Source organism: Aythya marila, assembly GCF_965140915.1.
Source record: "Aythya marila genome assembly, chromosome: 8".
Taxonomy (NCBI): domain Eukaryota; kingdom Metazoa; phylum Chordata; class Aves; order Anseriformes; family Anatidae; genus Aythya; species Aythya marila.
In genome coordinates, this window is record NC_139049.1 from 1,793,915 (window position 1) to 1,816,915 (window position 23,001).

At 38.2% G+C, this 23,001-nt stretch overlaps 1 protein-coding gene across 3 annotated transcripts in view; it reads left to right on the forward strand.

Moving 5' to 3' along the window:
- Window positions 1-552: 552 nt before the first annotated feature.
- FNBP1L (formin binding protein 1 like) overlaps window positions 553-23,001 on the forward strand; it is a 52,023-nt gene continuing 29,574 nt past the window's right edge. Inside the window, exon 1 of one of the 3 annotated variants that reach the window (XM_082766257.1) lies at window positions 553-810. In XM_082766257.1, the coding sequence (XP_082622383.1) occupies window positions 787-810 (24 nt within the window). In that variant the 5' untranslated portion in view covers window positions 553-786. The remainder of the gene's footprint in view (window positions 811-23,001) is intronic. The other 2 variants (XM_082766255.1, XM_082766256.1) reach the window with 2 other exon arrangements.

Sequence of the window (23,001 nt, forward strand, 5' to 3'; positions counted from 1 at the left end):
AGCAATACCTGGAAGGTGATTTTGGAAACGAAAAAAAATTGTTGGGCTTAAGTCACTTTTTTTTCATGATGGAGACTGAGCAGAACAGCAATATTTTCACCACGTCCTTGCTGCAATTTTTGAGTAAAAATGGGAGGAAAACCAAAAATTGATGCTCTGAGGGGAATTCTGAGGACTCTCCAAACCTCTGCCTTCTATCAGGTTTCGAAACGGACATTTTGGTGGAGAAATGGCGAGGATTTAACACCATTTCCTTGCCAGGCGCTGAGGAAATTCCCGGCGGGGCCCGAGAGCCGCTGTGCCCGGGGCCGCTCCCGCCGTGACTCAGCGCCTGCCCGGCCGCCCTGAGGCGCAGCGCCGAGGGCCGGGGTCTCGCTGCGCGGGCTCTGCCCCCGGGCGTCGCCTCAGAGTCGAGCGGGGCGCGGCCGCTCCCCTCCCCACACACCCCGGTTTCGTCCAGGGACAGTGCCGCCGCCTCCCTCCGCCCGGTACCGGGCGGCGCCTCGGGCCGGGGGGGGCCGCCAGGCGCGGCGGGAGGGAGGCTGGGCGCCGGGCCTCCCCCGGGAGCGGCGCCTCGGCCCGGCCCGGCCCCGGCCGAGCCCGCCCCTCTCCCAGTCTCCTCCGCGGCTCCCCCTCCCCAAGCCGGGCGGGGCCGCAGCTCGCAGCGCCGCCGCTCCTTGTGCCGCCTCTCCCCGCTGACCGAGGGCACCGCCGGGACCCTCTCCGGCCGCCCCCCCCGTTCCCGCCGCCGCCTCAGCCGCAGCCGGCGCTGCCCGCGGAGCCGCCATGAGCTGGGGCACGGAGCTGTGGGTGAGTGTGGGCCCGGCCGCTCCGTCTGTCGGCACCCGCCGCCTCCCCCCCCCCCCCCCCGCCCGGCCGCTTTGTTCGGCGCTGGGGAAGGGCGGCGGCAGCGGCGGAGGGACGGGGGGGCTCGGGGCGGTGTGAGGGGGAAGCGGGGCGCCGAGGCGGGGCTGAGGGGCGGGCGCTCGGCGGGCAGCGGGGCCTGGGGGCGGCCGTGGCGGGGTGCGGGGGGGTCCCGGTGACGGCCCGGGGTCGCGGCGGGCCCGGCTTTGTCTGCGGCGCCGCCCCCGGGGGCTTCTCCGGAGGGAACCTTCCAGAGCGGGGGCGGCCGGCGGGGGGAGCGGCGGGCCCCCTGCGGACCGCGGCGCGAAGCGCGCACACGCCCTGAGGAAAATATTCCCCAGAATATTCCCCAGAATGTTCCCCCAAATATTCCCCGCAACCGGGCGCAGCGGCCGCGGCTCGGCCGTGCCGCCCCTCGCGGCTCCGGCAGCCCCTTTGTCCCGCACGGCTGCGGCAGCGCTGGGCGCCGGGAGCGGCGCTGCCTGGCGGGGGGGATTCAGGGCGGGTCGGGGTTTGGGGGGCTGCAGCAGCCCCGCGTCCCCCGTGTCGTGTGGGGAAGCGGGGCCCTTAAGGCTGGCGGAGATCTCCGTGATCGCCTGGTGCAGCCGCCCCTACCCGGGAGAGGTTTTGGGTCGGCGCTGGGGAGAGCAGGGGGGTGCCTTGGAGGAGAACGCTGAATTTTCTTCTGTGTGTACTTAAATACCCATCGCTTCAGAAACCAGGCTTTCAGTTTACTCGTCTCTGTTCCTTTGGGCAGCCTCTTAATTTTGTTTTCTTTGTTCGGCTTGTGAATGATAGCTCAGGTTTTGTGTTCTGTCTGGTGTTCAGCATTGTGAGAAAACACGTCAGAAATACATACAAAAACATGGATTTCAACTTCAGACTTCATTTCAAGAAAAGGCAATTTTATTTACGGCATCATCAAACTGCCTGAATTTTATCTGGACCTACTACATTTTTTTCCTAAGTCACTAATTCCATTGTGCTGGTTTAAAGAAATAATAACAGATGTTTAAACTAAAAGTTCTATGCTACTGTTTTTATTTCAGCAAAATTTAATATGCTTTTTCGTATTATTAGGAGATAGCTATTTCCTTAAGGTATGGACACAGATTTTATATATATATATATTTTATATATATATATATATATTTTATATATATATAAAATATATAAATATATATATATATATAAAATGGTCTGTTTGTAGGTATATAGCTAGCTTCTCTGATGATTTAAGTTTTTATATTGAAATGTACCTTCTAAATGGGTTGCTTTTGTTGAATTATGTCATGCTTTTTGAAAAATTGCATCTTAGGGCTATAAAGCCAAGTATTTTGTTACGCAAAAAAAAAAAGTTCGGTGCCTCTCATACCGATTGAAAAGAATATCAAACATTTGCTTTGACATCTTGCAATGGGCAGAGAAACATTTATCTTTCAATTCTGGTGTAAAATTTTGTTTATAAATTTATTAGCTCCTCTCTAGATCAAGAACACAATGAAAAGCAGTGCTCTGGGAGCTTTGGAGACAGGGCTGTGTTAAAGTATTACCTGTGTTTTCGTCCCGAGGCTTTCCCTTCTCCTTCCCCTGCTGCTACCCTGAGTGCAGCCTCGCAGCAGCAGAGCCAGGCTGGGCTCGCTAATGGCAGCGGGGCGTCCAGCGGCGCAGCGCGGGCACAGCGGGGAGAGGCCTCGCCCTTGATAGCGCTGGTGCCTGGGGATCCGAAGGGCAGGTTGGCAGGGTCAAGGCTTGCATTTGGAGGACGGTTTTTCTGAATGTTGAGCAAACGTTCGTGACATGTTTGTAAGCAAATACGTATGTAGGCTCTCCTCATACGTTTGCAGTTCTGATGTATTTATTTATTTATTTTCCTGGAGTCTGTACGCTACTTCTGATAAAGTAAAAAGTGTGCATGGGTACATTTAGAGGGAAATAAGGATCCAGAAGAAAATCTAGGGGATTAGAAAAAGCAACTCATGTCCAATATTTATGTGGTACCTGTTTAATATAGCTCTTCTGGTATTAAAGTGTGTTGTTCATGTTTAAAGTATCTTCAGTGGTTATATCATGAAAAAAGGGAAAGATTTTGTTTGATGGGCCAGTATTTCCTAATTCTTAAATTCTTCAGCTGCTATTTCTGTTTGTGGATTATTGGGCATTTTTGCCTTTCAGTCAACCATTTTTACAAGTACACCGCTCAGAATTAGGTGTACAGTGGCCAATGCACATGTCTTGGGTAGGCTGAAGTGGAGATGCTTCGTGTTTTTAGTCCAACAGCATATTCCCTGGTGTGTGACTGCTTTCAGTAATGAACGTATTTCCTCTGATAACACTATAAAATAATATGAACTAATAATAGTGAAATAAATGTTGATTTGTTCAAGCCATTCTGTCAGTAGAACTTTTGTTTTACCTTTTTTTCCACACTATGTGAAATGTGTTCTCCTTTTTTTTTCCACAACACATTTTTTGTGATGAATTTTGAGTGTTGTTCCGCAGATAATTTTATTCTGATTAGTGCATTTGTTTTTGTAGTGACTGCAGCATATATGTCATGATATGTGCTCATTAAAAGCAGGATACTTCAGTGAACTGCTTTGCGTGATAGTCTTCTCCTCATGGTTATGAGAGAGCAGTGGGAACTGGGACGTCTGGGTTCTAGTTGTCTGTCATCCAGATGAAATTGTATTTTTTGAGACTTGGACTGCTGTGCTCTAAATTCTCCTGTCTGTAATAATGAGGTGTTTTTTTTTTTAATTATTTTTTTTTTTCTTATAGATAGGAATTGTAAAGTAATAATCACCTGATGAAAGGTATCATTGTTTTCTTGCTAATGAAAAATTGTTGCTTGTGGCTCTTCACTTAGATACACTTTCCAGGGTTTTGACTTCAGTAAGGTTTGTTTGTTTGTTTTGGTATTGTGTTTTTGTTCTCCTCATGAGCACTCTGAGGGCATACAGTCCTGGGTGGACTTTCACACTTGCGTAGTAAGATGCTCCAGTCTGACTTCTATCAAATTGTATTGCAATATCCAAGGTGAGAATAGATGAACGGAACTAAGGCTGTGGGCCTTAATTTAGCAACTGAAGTATTTGGAAAGAAAAATGATGGATTCTGATTTGTTCGAGTCTATTTGGCATAAACCTCCGTTTAGTGTGTATGTTTGTACATCTAGAGTTCTTTCTGTGATGGGCATCAACTGTACAAATAATATTAACGTAGAAGATTTAACAAACCATACCTGGTTATTGTTATCTTGGGTTTCTGTTCAGTTAAGTAGAATATATAGTGTGTTTGTTTGACACTAAAGGCTCACTGAGCTTTGGAGACTGGAGGATGGTTAGTGATGAAGTCCTTCACTTAATGGAAGCAAGTGAAACTTAGTGTGTGATTGGCAGTTTTGTTTTTAAAGTAGCTTCCTTGGAAATTAATTAGAGAGGTTAAGGCTACCTCTTTGAAAAACATCCTTTCTGTGTTTTTTTTTTTTTTTTTTTTTTTTTTTTTTTTGTTTATGTTCTGTGTTTCTGAACCTCTGTGAATCTCTTAATGGCAGTTGGCAGCAAAAGAGATGGAATACCATGTCAGAACATTTTCAGTCTGTAAAACCAGTCTAGCCATCTGTTTCTCACCTCTTGATAAATATTTAAAGCAGAAGTTTTGCTGAGGGCTTTTGTGCTAAGATTTTATGATTTAAGAAAAAGGCTATGGAAGATTTAATGATACTATTGTTGTGAGCTCCTTGGGGCCAGAAGCACCCCATCTTTTATAATTAAAAAACCACCGGCACTGTAGAACGCTGTTTTAGAAACGAGTTACATCTGACCAAAGATCAAAGCGTGTTTGGTGATGTGCTCTTTTAATCTTTACTTAAACAGAATTAATTCAGTGCCTAAAACCAAGTTTTATATATGAAAATGTTAAGTAATTTTCAGTTGCATCAAATTTTTTTTTTGTAATTTTTCTTGTGCTTCTGTTGTCTATTTCAGTCATTGTTAGTCTCTTATTTCAAAATAATGTATTCTTTTTGTGCAGAAGAGGGTAAGTTGTGTGGTGATGTCTGATTGAAAAAGTCACCATGTTTAATTGTTGATGGTAAAACATCAACAGAAAGTAAATATGAAAAAGTTGACTTTAACAAATAATAACTATTTTGTTACTTTTTTTTGTTTCTTTTCTAATAGTTTCTCATATTTTTATTCATAGATCAGAAAAACTGGTTTTCAATCTAAATATTTTTTTTCAAAAGTTTGATACTGAGAAACCTTTGTGTACAGTGAATACAAGAGTGAGATTATGTAGTCACTGCATTGTTAATGGTAGTAATTTCTTTTAAACAGTTAGAAAAAATTGAAAATAATTCTACTTGTTAAGCCATATTCTATGCAGAAATTCTTCTGTAGTTTTGAATCTTAATGTTTCATAAACTGTTTTTCCAGAATGGTAACGTGTACTGTGTTAAGTCAATATTCTATTTTCTATGTAGATTTTTGTGAGATGAAGCTTGGATTTATTTTATTTTTTTCCTCAGATTTTTTCTTCAACTGAATCCAAAGAGTGCAAGTAATTCTCCTTTAATTCAGTGTTCTTGCTGTTGTGGTCTGCAAATGTGTGCAAGGAATGTGTCTTGTGGTTAACATATGAAATTACATGGTTTTCTAGATGTATGAGATGGCCATACATTTCCTCTGTCATGGGTAAGGTACTGGACAAAACATGTAACCTTTGTGAGGTTGCAGTCTGTTTCACAAGGAATATTGTGTGGCTTATTTCATTGTTGTCAAGACTTCTTTGATTTCCAAATGGAAAGTTATGTAAGGATTGAGTACTTGATTAGTGAACGCGTAGTTACCTCAGGCTCAGGAATGAAAACAATTGTACTGAGCTGTAGTTAGAAATAATATTTGTCTTTATTTTTCCAGCAATTGTCTGTTTCAGAAACATCTGACCTTTTTACTGATTTTTCCAGGAAGGGGTGAGTCACTGTCTTGAGACTTTATCAGTTTGGTTTTGATTTTGAACATACTTTAATTTAAGGAAGCATACATGCTTGCGCCCTTGAGTATCTGTTTAGAGAGTATTTTTTCAATTTTGAAAACCATTTATCACCTGATATCTATTAAAATGGCATCTTATTTTTATTCATGGCCTGATTTCTGTATGTACTGAGAAATATAAATGCTCTTCCTTGAAGTTTTTACAAGCATACATGGGACTTATTTTTTTCTAAAATGCATGTGCTGTCCTTATTGGTAGTACAGATTCTGAGGGTTGGCTGTGTCAAGAATCTAAATTCTGGCAGTTTGATTTCCTGAGTGAGAATGGGAAGAAATTTTTTGAGATTGTAAGATTTATTTAATTATTTATTTAACTGAGCCAAGCAGAGGATTTCTTTAAAGACCGTACCTGTCAAAGTAATGCTTGCAACAAGGTCCTTTCGAATGGCAAAATCCATCAGGACCTGGGACAGAAAAAAGCATGAATAGAAATAAGTCTTGCTATCAATGTGTTTGGGTTTGTTCTTGGTAAGGAGTGACCAAGTAGGTATGATTCGGGCTTTCAGCAGTTTGCAAATGAATACTCGAAAACAGAGTTTGTATCGATGTTTGAATAGAATTGTCATTTGTGCTATAGACATACTGAAATAAGTTGTAATACCCTGGGAAAATGTCTAAAAGTTCATTTGTGTATTTAAGTTCTTACACTGGACTGATCTAGCTGAGACAGTATCTTGATAGTAAAGTAGTTAAATACTTCAGCCCTTAAACTTGTTCTGCAGTTTTTTAGTATGCTTGGTGAAGCCAGTAGTTGAGTAATGTAGTAATTTTTTTTATGGACGGGAAGTTCTTCAGCACATTTCAGATTAAATTTTCATTGTTCATAGCACACATGCACACTTTTCCAGCAGCTTGAAATCTTTTTGGTAGAAAAAGAATCCCCAAAGTCCAGATGTGTTTAGCTTTTTCCTTGTGTTGGTGAACAAATTGTTCAGTGAAAGCTGCAATTCCAATCAGCTTGTTTCATTTTGCCCCTAGTGAGTTTACGTACCCCAGTCCCAGTGTTCTCTTGGCAGAAAGCTTTATAGGTTCGTCCTCAGAAGCATGTCAGTGTTTCAGCTGGATGGGAGGAGAAGGAAAAAAAATGTATTATAATAATGAAAACCTTCTGGTTTTCATTAAAATCCTGACCCTTTACACTGACTCTGTTCTTTGTTAGTCTTTTTTTTTTTTTTTTTTTTCCCCACTACAAGCTCTATTCTAAAAGCAGTGATAGAAGTGTTTTAGTTCCTGCTAGGTGACAAGAATGGGCTTAATTTTCAGTGTAGTTAATTCTCTGCTTATATTGTAGTAGAACTGAAAATTTATATAGTTACATGCCAGATTCATGAATACCCATTCCTTCATTTTTTTCCCTTTGTTCAAAATTCGTCTTCTGCTTTGTCATTTAAAATAAAAAGGACATTAGGCTGGTAAAACTGCTTGCTGGCATTGTGGTTTGTACATTTATACATCGCTTTGTTACATCTTTTAGAGGAGAAATGTAGTCTCATAGGTTTGAAAATGCTGTGAGATCTCAATTTTTCTTGGGCTTTACTGTGGATCTGTTGTATCATCTTGGGCAGGTAAACTTATTTTCTGTCTCTGTCTCAGGTTGTAAAATCAGAATAAAGTTTGTTTGCATCAAATTAATATTGTAACAGTATCTGCATTTGTAGAATGCTTCAAGGTTATTTAATTGGAAGTTCAAAGTAATACTGTGTTTTTTAATGTTATACGCAAAACCAAAAAGGAGCAAATTCCTGATAAATTCATCCTCATTCTCTTTCATCAGACAGTCTACACGAAGTAACCATTTAAAATTCTTCTCAGTAAAGCGTAACTCCATTTTAACTACCTAGTTAGATTTTGTACAGAAAAAAAAATGTATGTTTGGAAAGAAATCTGTTCACAATACTTGATCAAATGCCACATTCGTGGATGAAGTCTGCTGCACACTAACGAAGTTCATCATTTTTTCATTTTATTTCTTCATGTAATGCTTATGTTTATTAAGTATTTGTTCAGGAGGCAAACGCTGTGCAGTTCCCCTGTCACTGGCTGGTACACAAGTTGTAGTGCCACACTTTATAGTTCCTTATTAAGCCAGCAATGTTTTTTCAGCATTGCGCAATGAAATTACATCCACTTGATTTGAGTTTGGAGTGTTAGTTAAGTACTGAAGAGCATCTGAAATATGACAGCAATTGCACTGGAGAGTCAAAAGGCAGTCTAGATTTTTGGCATATTTAGGGGAACCAAGTGTGTGTGAGGGTGATGAAAATTGGCATCTGCCTTTTGCGTCTTTAACTGTTTGGTAAATCCTTTGAAAGACAGCATTTGATTTCTTGTTTCTTTCATGCTGGGTGTCCAATTCAGGTGGATATGAAAACCTTTCTCCCTGTAAACTCTGGTTAGCAGAGTAATTGAGGGAGTTTGAATGTAGAGTATGCTCATTTGCTTGTTTTCCCCAGAAGCTTGATTTATTTCCAAAAAGATTAAAAAAAAAAAAAGTGTCACTTTTCTAATAATGTTTTCAAATAAGCATTTGCTGTAGGCAGCATAGTTTTGTTTTGTTTTTTTCAGCTTTGAGTACAAGCATAATTGATATGTGTGAACCAAAGACATTATCTGTGCTGTGTTACAATTGGCTTTCTCTGCAGTAGAGGAAATTTTAATGTATCTAATGCTCAATTTATTTTTTATTTTTATAATAGATAAATTGTTCTTGTTCTAGCAGTCTTCTGTGACATCTACTTGTCTTGATTTTTTTTTTGCTGTTTATGTGAAGTTATGCACAGTTAGAGAAATATGCTCAGTGTATATGACATCCGTAATAAATACTTGGAGCGTGTTCTATGTTGTTTGTATTTATCTGATGCCTAGAGCCATTAGTCACATTGTGGGTTTGAATTGTGCTGTGCTCGTTATGCTGTGCACAGAGTAAAAGACTATTCCCAGTTCAGTGCCAGCAGGAGATAGGTCAGTTAATGACTGTGCCAAGTGACAGAGTTGTGCAGACCCAAATCTCATATAGTATGGTGGGCACTGATCTCAACTGAAGCATCTCAACTGTTTGTCTTGGAACATAAAGGAGGAGGGCAGGGAGAATTTGCAATGTTTGCAAGGATTAGATCATAAACAACCTACCAGAATGCAGGAAATAGTTGTTGAAATGTACGAAGGAGTGTTGGAGTCTCGTGGAAAGCATGTGTCAGTCCTTTGGTACGATGAGGTAATAGAGTTGGAATCAGACAGCAGTGCCCTGGAAAGTGAGGTCAAGAAGTCAATGTTTGATGCGAAGGATGCAAAGAGACGGGGTGAGAATACTCAAGAAACATACGCAAGTGAAATGATATCTCAAAACCAGAGGAAAGGATGTTGCAATAATTTAAAAATGAGATGAATAAAGAATGGATAAAGATTGCAGCTCTTGGAATGGCTGGAAAGAGCCTAATTTTCCAAAAACAACACAGAAAATGTTAGTAACATAGAACATGGATTTGAGATTCTGGAAAGAAATCAGATGCTCAAGTGAAAGAAGAGTTAAAGGTTAAGTCCACAGTTTATAAAAGATAAAAAGCAATGAAAAGCATTGTTAAAGTTAAGAGATTATATGCGTTACCTGGATTTTAATGTAACACTTTTTATTGTATTTTTTCCCTGAAAATGAATTCAAATTTATGATTAGTAAGTGGAAAACTCTATGAAGGCTCATTAATGAGGACTGATAAATCAATATAGCTCTGAAAAGTCAAATAAGAGTTCCCTCCCCTCCCTTAGATGAACTTTTGTTTAGGTGCTAATAGTGCAGATACTTGTCTCTGTATTGTACCAGCATTTGTTCATATTGTGAACAAAAGCCTCCCAGGATCAGTGGAGTGCACGGATGTGCTTGAAAGTAAGTATTGTATACAAGGAACTTCTCAGAGCAGATTTTTTTTTTTTTTTTAAGAGAGGGGCCAACTGGGAAGCTACTGAAGTCAGCAGATACTCCAGTGATGTTGTGGTAATAATGCATTCTTCCAGGTGATCTTACAGAGTTGTCTTTTATTTTTCACTCTGCTTGGCTCCCAAAGTGTGCTTCTGTGGCAAAATATGCAGTATATCCTGTGTTACAACTTCACATCTGAGTTTCCTGTCTCTAGCTGGAGATTATGGTTGCTGCCCTTAATTATTTAAATCATTACTGATGTTTCGTTATTTTCATTAATTGGTATGGGATCTCATTTCAGACTTGCAATCTTTGACTTCTGGAAACTGGGATTTATTGGAACGTGGGTTAGTACTTGGATTTGTGAATGGTGAAAATTTTACTTTCAAAGGATTCAGAATTAACCTCATTAATTAAAAGCTTGATAACTTTTTTTTTTTTTTTTTTAACTGTCTGGAGAATTCGCTAAGAAGTAGATAGTGACATTTGAGATCTGTGCAGAACAGCCAAGGAGGTGCTTGTTTATTTGGAAGAGAGAAAAAAAAGATGAACTTCCTGTTGAAAAGCAATTTGGGATCCTGTAATAAAATGGGAAAGAACAGCAGACTGGAATTTCTGGTTAGGTCTTTTATCTCAGTGGATGCCATGTTTGAAAGAGGAAAAATGAATTTCTTGAAGATGAATAGTAACTTAACCAGGAAAATCCAATTGCTTGGGATTTTTCTGCTTCAGAAATAATGTGAGGGGACTGTATAGTGTACAGTGCCATCAAACTTTGAATAGAAATGTCATCATGTGAGGCAGGTAATTTTGGTAAAGCCACATTTCCTCACTCTTTGGTGCGGGACTCAAATACTTATTCCTGTAGCAAGGGGTGTGATGATATGATTAAGTCTTTAGATTGAGACTAAGGGGTTGGGTGTTATTTGTTTTGGTTTTGCTTGATTGCTTCTTTGTTTTGTAAAAGCTGTGAGGCTTTTTGTTTTCCTTATCCTCTTCTCACTCCTCCTCAAGTACTGCTTTCATATAACCTAGGTTACTTTGTGTATCTCTCTGGGTTTGAGACCCCACTAAGTAGCTTGTTCCTGATTGTGGTCTCTCCATGATAGCAAGGGAAACTTCTTGCTAAAATGGATTTTTAAAAAACATTTTTCCTTTGGTACTGGGCACTTTAATGACCATCTGTTTCCCAGAATGGTACTGCAGTTCTTCAGGGCACTAGGCTAGCTCTTGAGAGTGAAGTTTAATTCCCTGAGTTTCAGTTTCATCTTCTGCATTCCTGAAACTGAAGTAGTGAGATGTGAGGAGCTGCACATAGATGCGTCCAATCAGTTGTAGCTGAAGTCCAGTAAAACCAGGAATTGGCTCTCTCAGTTAAAATACGAGTACGTACAAATAAAAAATGTCAGGGCATTTATGTTAGCTACTCTTTGTGTTTTCAAGGCTTAACAACTAGTGACTTTCGACTACTTTGATTCTGAGGCATTATCATTTGATTTCACTGAAATTCTGGCAATAATTGAACTGCAGTCATTTTCTTAGAGGTTTAAAATAAATTCTTGGAAATCAGATGCTGGTGGTATTTATGCTTAGTAGGTTGTAGATAAAATATTTTTCCATGTTCTGTCTGGTTCATACTGCAAGGCTGTAATTGTGGGCTGTATGAAGAATACGTCCTGACTTTGCATAAAATGCCTTGCAATTTTTGCGAAACTGTGTAATCAGCTGAAGGTAATAATACTGAAGGGCCAGCTTTGATGCTTTTGTTTCAATAATGAGGCATAATGAATTATCAGTGCTTCAAATAAAAGTTTCATTCTTTAGTTTTAGTTCTGAAAGAATGTGGTTGTTTCATCTCTGTACAGACTTAAGGTGGAAGTAATGCTATTAGATTATTGGCAATGAATACTGGGAAATTAAGAACAAACGATCAATTTCTAACAATTTCTAAACCGAATTTCTAAGGTCTTATATGTATTTTTAGAATCTTGATAAACTACTTTTAGTACCTTGTACTTAGCATTTTAGACTTTTGCCATGCTGACGTAATCAGACTGTAAAGTTAAACCTGATGCCTGTGGCTTTCATGACTGTTTTACTTCATTAGATCATTGGAAAAGAGGCTTCATTTTTTTGCTGACTAGTGTTCATTTGTGGGAAGATAAAAATACGTTCTTGACTGTTACTTGATTCAGCTTTGCTACCTTTGTTTCGGTTCATTAATTTACTTCGAAGCTGGAGAGTGGAGATATTTCATCTTGGTGCAAAGTACCATGGAACATATCTCATATTTTTAGGTACAAAATGTTTTGCTTATGATTTCTTTATGATATGAAAACAAATTTCATTGTCAAAATAAAACTTGTCATTTTCTTTTTTAACCTGAATTGCCCAGTCTGCTCTTGTAGAGTTGTGATATTTTTTCTTATTCTTACTGTGAGTTTTAAAGCATTTGGGAAATGAATCCTTTATGTGACTGCTTGTGATAGATGCGATGCAGAAGATCATTCAAAACTTTGTCAAGTGTATTTTGATAATTTTTTTTTTTTCTGTTTTACAAACACTACTCTTCTAACAGAGCGCATGTGCTTATTGTGAAATTACACTACTGATCATTTCCTTGAAATTTAAGGTATTTGTGAAGGAAAAATATCTTGTTAGTCTGGCAGGCAAACAGTGAATTTGTATTATTTGATCTTGCAAAGTACATTTCTATTAGAAAAAAGTGTTCTGTGAATAATCTTAATATTTATATTATATTTTTCATATAATCCAGGTTATGATTCTGAAGTCTCTTATGGTGAAGTATAAGAGAAATTTGCTGTATAATTTCTAGACTTATATCTTAAAAACTCTTGAGATAAATTAATACACAGCGGAATCATGTTACATTTTAATATGATTTATCTGAATCATGAAACTTCGAAAAATTCCATGGTTTTGAAGATGCCAGTAGTGACATCTGGTCTTAATTAACATTCTTTATTCAGTTGTGCTAATGCTACTATGAATTTTGCTTTAGAAACAATGAATGCAGTAGATTCCTTTGTGAACATGGTGTTGTGTTTTTATTTTTATTTTTATTTTTTATTTTTTTAAATGTGAAATAATATTCCAAGGAAGATAGGAAGGCTCTAATTTACTGCCTTGTCAATCTCCAGTTAAGTATGCGGGTCTGGTTTTAAAATGAAGTTTGAAAAACATTTCCTGTTGTTTGCAAGATATTCATGAAGTGTGCCTTCTCTACTCTTTCTTTTAAATACTAAAATATTCACAGGTGATACCAAAAGGGGAAATTCACCGTTGGACAGGGCGTTTAACAGAAAAATCCCCTAATCTATTCAGTTGACAAAAACAAACAGCATATGGTGAATGAGTTAAAGAGACTAGCCTTCCAGTTCTGTTGGCTGTTTACCTCACCAGTCCCCTGTGATCTGTGATCTTCTGAAATGTAGAACAGTGTCTACTCCCATTTCATGGGAGGAGGGCGTGCTCAGAACGGAGTCTGTGCAGACATACTGAACTATTCTGTTAATATTTGCAGCCTTTCACAAGCAACAAAATGCTAAGGATTGCATTCAATAAAATTGAAGAGGTGATCAGAATACCTGTGTATGGGTACCTTACTCTGAATAGTTCAGAAGAGTAAAAAATTGTTTAAAATCTTTGTAGTATAGTTGCATTTTTTGAGTACCAGGAGCATCAAAGTTAAGGTATATGCCTTCATCTTAAATCTGTTTGACAGGTACTGATGACAACACTTTGAAAGACCTTCTTATATTCCAGTTGCATTCACTGTGTTACAGTATATCTGCAATAGGAATTATGAGAATAGATAATAGAATTTACCAGAGCTAAGCTCAATGAGGAATTTCTGTCTGGATCTCTGCGTCTGTGTTTAAAGGTAAAAGATTGTTCTTTACCTGAAGGTACAGTGCTCTGTAGGTATACTGGCTACTTCAGTTACATTTATTGTGAGAAGTGATCTGAAACTTAACATCGGGACGTGTTTGCTCTGTTCCTGTGTTACAAATTTTATTTTATAAGTTCATTATTTACTCCAAATTATTGTTCAGGAATAGTGTCCTGAAATATATTTTGTTTAAGGAATAGATGAGTCAACATTTGTGTTCCAAATAACCTATACCTTTGTTAAAAGTCTGAAAAAGATTAAAGGGATATGCCTTGCTCTCTGTGCTGGAACTGTGAAGTCGATTCTGCTGCTGATACTCAGTACTTGGATTCTGTATAAATATTTTTTTTTCGCTAGGCTTGTCCTAATTGTCAGAAAGATAAGCAGCATGATACAATATATACCATACAATTTATTTCTTTGTATTTACTCCACTGAGATAAGACTTAAATGAGCATCTTTAAATGCGAAACGCATCCAATCTACATTTCTGCATGGGATTAGTACACCCTACTTGTTATGGTTTTTATGTCGGTTAAAAATGTTATCCTTAGTACTGTCTACTTAATGTAGCTGAGCAAATAAATACAGGGAAGTGATACTTGGATGACAGGGAAGTTGGTACTCTCTCTCCCTTCTTTTTTCCCCTACCCCAGCTGGCAGAAAGAACTTCCTTGTTCTAAATTAGTGTCAGTTGTTATCACAGTCATCTTGGCTTTTAGGGAGTTCAGAACTGCAGCGCGTAAGATATATGCAAACTAGTAGTTATTCTACCCATGTCACAGTCATTAAAATTTCCCCTAAATAATATAAGATGGATTTCATTGGTAGTGCAATTGGACAAACTGAAAAACTGCTTGCGCAGAGCTGTGTGTGTATGTGTAAGGGATGGAATCCACTCGCCAAGTAGCGACCGTGTCCTGCAAAGCAGTGTTCTGCAGGTGCATCACGAATCATCAGAATGAGCAGCAAACCTTCTCTTCTGAAGGTATGATAGAGGGCACCTTGGTGTTCTGTAATAATGATTCCGTCACAAAACATTTAGCTTGACCCTATTGTCTCCTCTGTACTTCTCCTCTGGCTGATTTACCTCCAGGGTAATTACCTCCTCCTCCTCTCAGTGAACCTTTTCCCTTTGTAACATATATACCACTCCCTTTTCCTGAGCATACTGTTCTAAGTTCACTTGTTACTACATGGAGGGGAGAAAAGCAGTAGATACCCTGCTTGTTGGATGCTGTGTTAGACTGGCCAGAGCAGGAATTTAAGTCAACTGCTTGCTGAAGAAGCTGGTGGTAGGTATGATCTCTTTGCTGTTTCTACAAGTTTTTAGAAAAACTTAACCTTTAGAATGCAAAAATAGATTGCTAGTTCACATATGCAAGAACTGGAAAGTGTCAAGGCTTCCTGCTCATTTGGCTTTCTGTGGATGCATTTCTAATAACATTGTGGAAGTATGTATAATTTTTTTAGAGAGATATTTATAAGTTCTTAGTTTTAAGTTTTGGATAGTTTCACGAACCGTGCTTCATAGTACACTAAAACGTTCACCTTGTACTTTGAGTGTAGAACCATATAATAACCCTTCTAACTGAGGAACAAAATCATTCTTTACACAGCTTTTCAAAATTAAAAAACTTGCAGCATTGTTTTCCAGCCAGATAATTGCAGATTTTCTACAGGCTTATGCTAGTCATGGTGTAAATGCACTGTTATGGTACAAAACTTCTGCTTTGTCTGAGGCCTTGTGTGGCTATTGGACATGAAGCAAATTTAGTATTCTGCTACTTCATTTGATACATAGCCACAGTCGTTTATACTCTGTTTTGTTCCAGTCTTGCTATAAAGGTGGGATTATCTCCAGGTCTTTCTTACAATGAGCAACAGCATCTCTGAGCTTTGAACAAACAATAATACATTTTTACTGTAATGCATTATATCACAGTTAATTTATGGTTAAGCTTAAAGTCTTCATGGCTCCTTTTACAAGTGACATAACTAGGACTAAAATCTACTTACATGTAAGCTTCTTGCCCCATCCCTGTAAGCGTTCAAAGCTAGGTTGGATAGGGTTTTGAACAACCTGGTCTAGTGGGAGGTGTCCCTGCCCGTGGCAGGGGTTTGGGATTAAGATGGTCTTCAAGGTCCCTTCCAACCCCAACTGTTCTGTCGTTCTATGACTCCATCTACTAAGAGCATTCAGGCACTCCCAGGACACTTGCAAAGTGCCTACTTTCAGGTAGACCCGTAGGTAAGCTTGAGAAGAATTGAGTTTCTCTCCACTTAGCTTTATGTGCTGATACAGTGAGGTAGATGAACCATTCAATTCATATGAAGATGCACATCCATTAGATGAATTTTAGAGGTTACTTCCAAGCTGGACAACAGGAGTGTGTGTTGAGCTACCCTCTGTAGCAGCTTGTTCCTTTATACTTTTACTGATGTTGGTGCTCAATGCCACAGCTGTGAACTGGGACAATCAATTTGCTGTGCTGGCAGAAAACTACTGCTGCTAAGATCTAATCATTAGTCCAACAGATACAGTCAGTGGCATGAGTGAACTGGAGTGCACAGCTGTAATCTGTAATGCCAAGCGTTGTCCTCAAGGACACCATACCATAGGATGGCTGAGCTAATTCACCAGCTGCCCACTTCTGAAAATGCTGGCTTACTCCTTCCCCTGTCTGGATGCTTGTACTGGTCTGACCATTCACAGAAGTGGTTCAGTGACTCCTTGGATCATCCTAGCTTAATCTGCCATGAAATCTGTGTCAGTACTTTTACTTCCAAATATAAATGTCTCTTGTAGTACAGTAACGCAGTAGATGTGTTAGTGGCTTTATTTACCTACTTGTTTTTCAGCTGATCTCCAAATGCAGAACTCAGTTGTGTTGCAGGTCTGGCTGCTCATTCCAAAAAGCAACCACAAGCTTTTGTACTCCTCTTCTGTCTGTGGTAGATTCCTGCCCCTTCCTGCAAAGTGACAGAAAGCTGTCTGTCAGGCCTCTGAAGCTGCTAGCTTCCAAGTAAGACATCCCCTCCTGCCAGACTGACTTTCCATTAAAAAAAAAAAAAAAAAAAAAAAAAGAAATCCCACTGCAGTTCTTCTGTTGGTGGTCTAAGGAGATATTAAAAGAGAAAAACATAGACTTTGTATTTATCTTCCTCAACTGTTACTCTCCATTTGTAGCTTCTCTGTAAAATCCTGATTTGCTGTATATTATCTTCAAGGGTGGCTACGTTTCCAGTGGTTCAGTATCGCTTTTGAGTTGGTTGCTAATTTTATCTTGCAAACATTTCTCTAATAATAAAATATAGCAATTGATTTTAAAAACAACAAAGTTGACAAAGAGTTGGTATTGCTCTTTCAGATTATATACAAAAGTTGAACAGGCAAATGGATTTTTCATACTGTGATCAAGCTGTAAATGACTATTTCTTATCCCTTAGAGCAAAGTCATCCATTCAGCTAAAAGTCATGTTTTAATTGTAGCTTTTTTCCCTTTTGCATATTCAGCACTTCAAGCCTGCTTTCTGGCGGAGTTTCTCACCTAAATGTTTTGAAGCTGCAACATACTGTTTAGTGTTAACTCCAATTTCTTCATTTTCATAAGCAAAATAGCTCTGCATCCTGAAGGTCAGCTAATGATGTGTTTTCAGAAGTTTTTGGGGGAATATTGTTTTTCCTTTTTTGTGCTCAAAAGATGAGTGTTTTATTCAGACTCTAAGGCCTGAACAGTCTATACTAAATGTTTGTTTTAGTATGAAATTAGAATGTGAAGTACTCTTTAGTTTACATGTATGCACCTGTAAATTTATGTTTTTGTCATCTTAATCTCTGAGTGCCTCTGCTTTATTTCTAGAGCAGTTCTGGCTTTCAGTGTTGTTGCTCTGGCCCTTTTTGTTTGCACTAATCTTCAAGTTTATAACAATGTTTAGCCACCTTTCTTCCCCTCTCTTAAGCTTAATACATGGGCTATTTTCAGAGAGCAATAAGGTATAATTGGTATAATTTGCAGGTTAGTCTGTTTGGAAGCTACTGTACGGAACTTTCACAAAGCAGACAAGCAAGACAGTTTCTGTTTTGTTCTTTGTATAGAGCAGCTCTTTGTTAGTTTTTAGATTTAAAACTAACAGGATGTTTTAAAAAAAATAAACTAGCATCAGCTGGAAGCGGAGCTAGTCTCCCTGTTAGAAAGAAACAGATTGCAGTTGCAAGAAGAAAGAAAGACCAGAAGACCAAATCAATAATTATAAAAGCAAGCAAGCAGGAAGAGAGAGAAGTGATAATCAGTCCAGTCAGTAAAATACAAGAGCTATTATACTAAGATAGAAAAGGAAGCAGGGATGTGCAAAGATAGAGAAAAAAGGAAAACAAAAAACACAGACACAGAAGAGGTTACAGAGATCAGAAAAACTGAAATGTATTGTCCAAAATAGATTACTGTAACATTCTCTACTTAAAATACAGTTTTATAATCTAATTTGTGCTGAGGACAAGTAGGGGAAGGTACACAGTACTCTGTTGGTAACTCCTCATTAATATATTGTGGTTTCCATAACTTCTCATGTAGCATGAGTAATTTTTTGCACAAACACTGCAAATTAAACAAGTATAATGTATATGTTGAATACACATCAATTTATTATTTTATAGAAATATATGTAGACAAGATTCGGTATAAATTGTTGAACGGTTTGAACTTGATTCAAGGCCTAAAAACAGGCTTCATGTTTCAGACACACACCAGATATTTCAGGAGAAGGGTTTGATAATATGTGAAATAGTCACTTTGTAATTTAACTTAAAATGCTTAACTATTTGAGTGTAGTTGGGGCTTTTTTTCTTCTGCAGTACTGTAGATGCAGGAAGGAAGAACATTATCATTTAACTTTATCCATAATTCCAGTTAATTTGGGAAACTAATGGACTTAGATTCAGTAAACAGTATTAGATTGAGTTATATAATCAGCCCTGTTTCGTCAGTTGGATTACTTTGGACTTGTGGTTTTGTGGATAAGTAATTTGTTGCTTTTCCTAAAGTGATATAAAATACTACATTTTATTTGCAAATGCACTGGACTTTTTTGATTTTTTTTTTTTTTTACCTGAACAAGACCTGCATCGTGCTGCTCCATGCTCTGAAACACTCTCTTCGCTGAATCTCATTGGAGTGTAGTATGTATTTCCTTACACAGGACTTGTAGAAGTGTTAAGAATTTAGAGAGCTAAATGTGGAATTCAGCTTTTAATCTCCCACTCACTTAATTGGAAGTTTAGACTAGCCAAGTGAGACAGCCTGGAGAACAAAGAAAAGGGAAAGAACTAATCCTGTGCCAGTATTTCAAAACTGCAAATAAGGTCACTTGGGTAACTGCAGACTAAAACCGTGGTCAGATAAAATTATGGAAATACTGATGTACAAATTGAGTCAAGAGAATAAAATGATACAGGCATGAAGTCATTCATGATTTGGAATAAAATGTTTTATTAATTATTTAAAAGTGATTGTAGATCTAAACATTATTAGTTGACGTAGGTTGCTTAAACATAAGTTGATGTAGTTGTGTGTTTGAGATGATTCTTAAGGCTTTCAATAGAGTTGTTTGGAGATGATCAAAATGGAAGTCACTGACTGGGGAATAATCCACAATGGGATGTTGATCTGATAAACTAGAACTTTTTATAAGGGAACCATTTAGTAAAGCAGATTTTATTTTTTCTTTGCAGAATTTAGTACCACAGTCCTAGCTTTTAATGCAAGTATAACTGGTTTCCAAGTCAGTGAAAACTGGGAGCATTAACTGTTTAAAAATCTCAGTCTGGCCTAACACATTTCATTTGAAACTCCTATGATGAACAGTGGCTGGACTAGCTACAGATAGTTTTTGGAGGAGGAAAGGTTTGGCATTTATGCTGCAGTATTCCCCCAGTGTTTATCCCTCTGAAGAGATCCTCTTTTTTTTTTTTTTTTTTTTTTTCCTTTTTATTGGCTTTTGAGGTTTGGGGAGGGGGGGAGGGGGGGGAACAGGTGCCAATAAGAGGAGAAGATCAGTTCTTAAGTTTAACTTGGGAAATTATGTTTTTATCTCCAGTGCAGATTTGACTCAGCTTGGCTACTTGCTTTGATGCTTCAGCTGCTGTTACTGAAAAGCTCCCTGGTATCTGCAACAATCTGATAAGTTTAGAACTGCATCACTGAAGTATGCGTAGTGTTAGTCTGTGGTTACATTAAATTACTGGAAGTAAAATTTAGGGACATAACACTTCTTTTTCGAATAGTTTATATTCACCTACTACAGATTTTTGTGAAGTCTGAGATTTGTTTTGACAAAGCAGATTTTGCATTGCATTCCAGCTTTTGAGGGGGCAGTTTCTACTGAGGGCCACCATCCATTAGCTAACATTAATCAGTTTAATAGTAGCCAGCTGTCTTTAAATTTTTATTTATTTTTTTTTTTTTACAGAAATTGCCTGCTCAGCTGTTAATGGTGGTGGGGAGTTACTGGACAAACAGCAATGTGTGTTTTGCTTTGGAATATTGTAGATAAAATTATTTGCTATCAAAATAGTAGACAGCCAGATATCGTAGGATGTGTTCTTTTTTTGTTTGTTTTTAATTGCCTTTTGCTGGTCTTCAGTTAATGCAATTTTCACGTTTTTTACAAAGCAGTTGGCTGTATTAATACATCGATAGATCGATTCTGAAAGTTTCGGGCAGATAGTCTGTTACATCTGTTTGGTCCATTTTCTTCTCTCTATAGTATTGCCCAATTTTTATTTTTTTTTCCATTCAAGGTACTGCATAGCCTGATTTGTTTCTCAGCGCATAATTTGGTCTCCTTTTTAGCAGTGTGAAAGATTTTCTGTTTGTGTTCTTGGATGAAAAGGATGCCTTTGTCTTGATTGAGACCCAGAGCCTCAAACATGGGTGCTACGTGAGAGAAGTTGAAAGGATTAAATTTGTGACTCACATCTAGAAGCCTTTCTGAAAAGGTCCATTTTTTTTCTTTCTACTGATTCATTGATGCAACTTTTCTTTTTTGCTCATTTATCTCAGTGTCATTACTGAGCAGTGTAACATGATTTGTGTGACTGCAGACTTCTGTTCTTTGGTTTTGTGTTCAAGAATTGGAAGAATTGTAAAGCAGATATGTTGTTCACTTAACATACGTTTTATTTGTTAATTGAGAGCTCTGTTGTGCAGCATGTACGTGAGTATAGAGAGAGAGTTTGACACATCATCGGTACATCCAATTTAATTGATTAATTATCAGTTTTTACATGGACGTTTTTAATAGTGTTTTTATTTTGAACACAAATTGTTACCTATAAATAATTTACTTATTTATTTATTTATTTATAGGCATTCAGGTTTGGTCATTCATAAGCCAGTGTTCAAAAGATGCTTTTATACTTCCTGAAAGTAGTACTTTTGTAGGCACCATATTGTATGCTTCATTCTAAGATAGCGTTTAATATAATTGCTGACCAAAAAAGGACAGCAAGCAAACTGACCTTGTGGAGCTGTCTCTCTCTTTTGAAGAGCAAGAACATACTGCACGAGGGGAGAGTAACAGGTTTTCCATTTCACTCTCATATTAGCAGCAAAGAGGAAATGTTGACTGTTAGAATCTTCTTTCGTTTGAGCAAAATATTTGGAAAGCCATCTTCTCTGATTGCACATTCTGAAATGCAAGTAATTTAGCATTCCATAATGTTAATAAAAACCTGAGTATCAAATCAGAGCTCTGTGGTCTAAAGCGCCTAAGTAGGACAGCAAAGGCTTTGTTCTGGTGTTCATTGAAGGGAAATAACATTTTCTTAAATGGTTTTGGATGTTGGCTCCATGCCAACAGCACCTTTTTGAAATTTATTTTGGATGTCAGGTTAAAACAGAGTAATTACAAAATTAATAGAATATGAAAAAGGCTTTTTCAGAATGGTGTAGTTTTATGCACACGTGTAACAGTGCTTCAGAACTAAAAGCACTGTGATAACCATCTCCCTCTTCACGTACACAAACAAAGCATATGCAGCTCTTCTAAAAACAATAGCAGGAATGTGACCTTATTTGACAGAAAGCAATTATTGCTGAAATGCCCAGATGGGGTAAATTTGGCTGTTTTCCCAAATGTTTTGAAATCTTGTCTTCAGTCCCATTTCTGTCTCTTCCCTGTTAATGTGGTTCTTTAGTGAAGCATCGGGGAGAGGTGGTTGGGTTTTCTCTGGTGAAGAGAAGATCCAGAAGAGCATGAGGCTAGCAGTGGAATAGGGTGGCTGTTTGGCGTGCCTCTGTGTTGACACCGTCAGTGCACGAACAGCCATGGTTAGCCTGTGGTGTGAAATGCTGAGAGCAGTGAGGCAAGATTTGAGAGCAACCTGAATCCTTTTATATTCCTCATGTTGTTAAAAGTTCGTAGCTCTTTTTTTATTACTCCCATTGGTTGTATATGGGTGTACAATCTTGATACCTATTTTAATGAATACGTTTTCCTTGAGTCTTCAGCTATGCACCACTTTGGTGTTCTTTGATTTAACTTTAGATCATCCTATTGCATTTTGAAATCGGACTTAAATTGGTAATACTAAAGGTTGACAATAATTCATCAGGTTCGGACATGTTACTGAATCAGCTTCTGATAAATACCCTTCATTCCACACTTCCTTATGTAAATTAAGTCTTGCTTTTAAGAGCTTCTTTTGCTTTTTTTTCCCCACTGTTTTGTGGGGTTATGTTTGTTTGTTTTTTAATTTATGCGAAGCGTATTTGATTTCAGCTTATATTGAACACACAACCTTGATGTTGCAGTTGCTTCTATTTTTGGGTTATTAAGTAACTGTTAGAGAAAATTTACAGGAAATGCTTGAACTGAAAATCATCAATTTTTCCATTGATCCATATGGAAAAATTGGATAGGATCCATAGGATCCTATTTTTATTTATTCCAAAAATTCCATAGGATCCATAGAGGTAGATAAATACTGAATGAAGTGAAGGATTAGTTTTGGAGATGATTTAAACTATTAATAATCACACAACCATTTTTTTTTTCAAGTCTTGTTTATTTTTGGTTCTCCTGTTTGCTTTGTGCATTTGCTTTACCATAACTTTTTTAGTGGGTAAGGGCAAGTTTGCTTTCTTTGGAATCTTTGCTAGAGCTGAGGATGAACTTTGTGTATAGATTTATTTAATAAATGTTTTTCATATGCAGGCTACACCTGACTTAGTCATGCTGAAATTTGCATTATT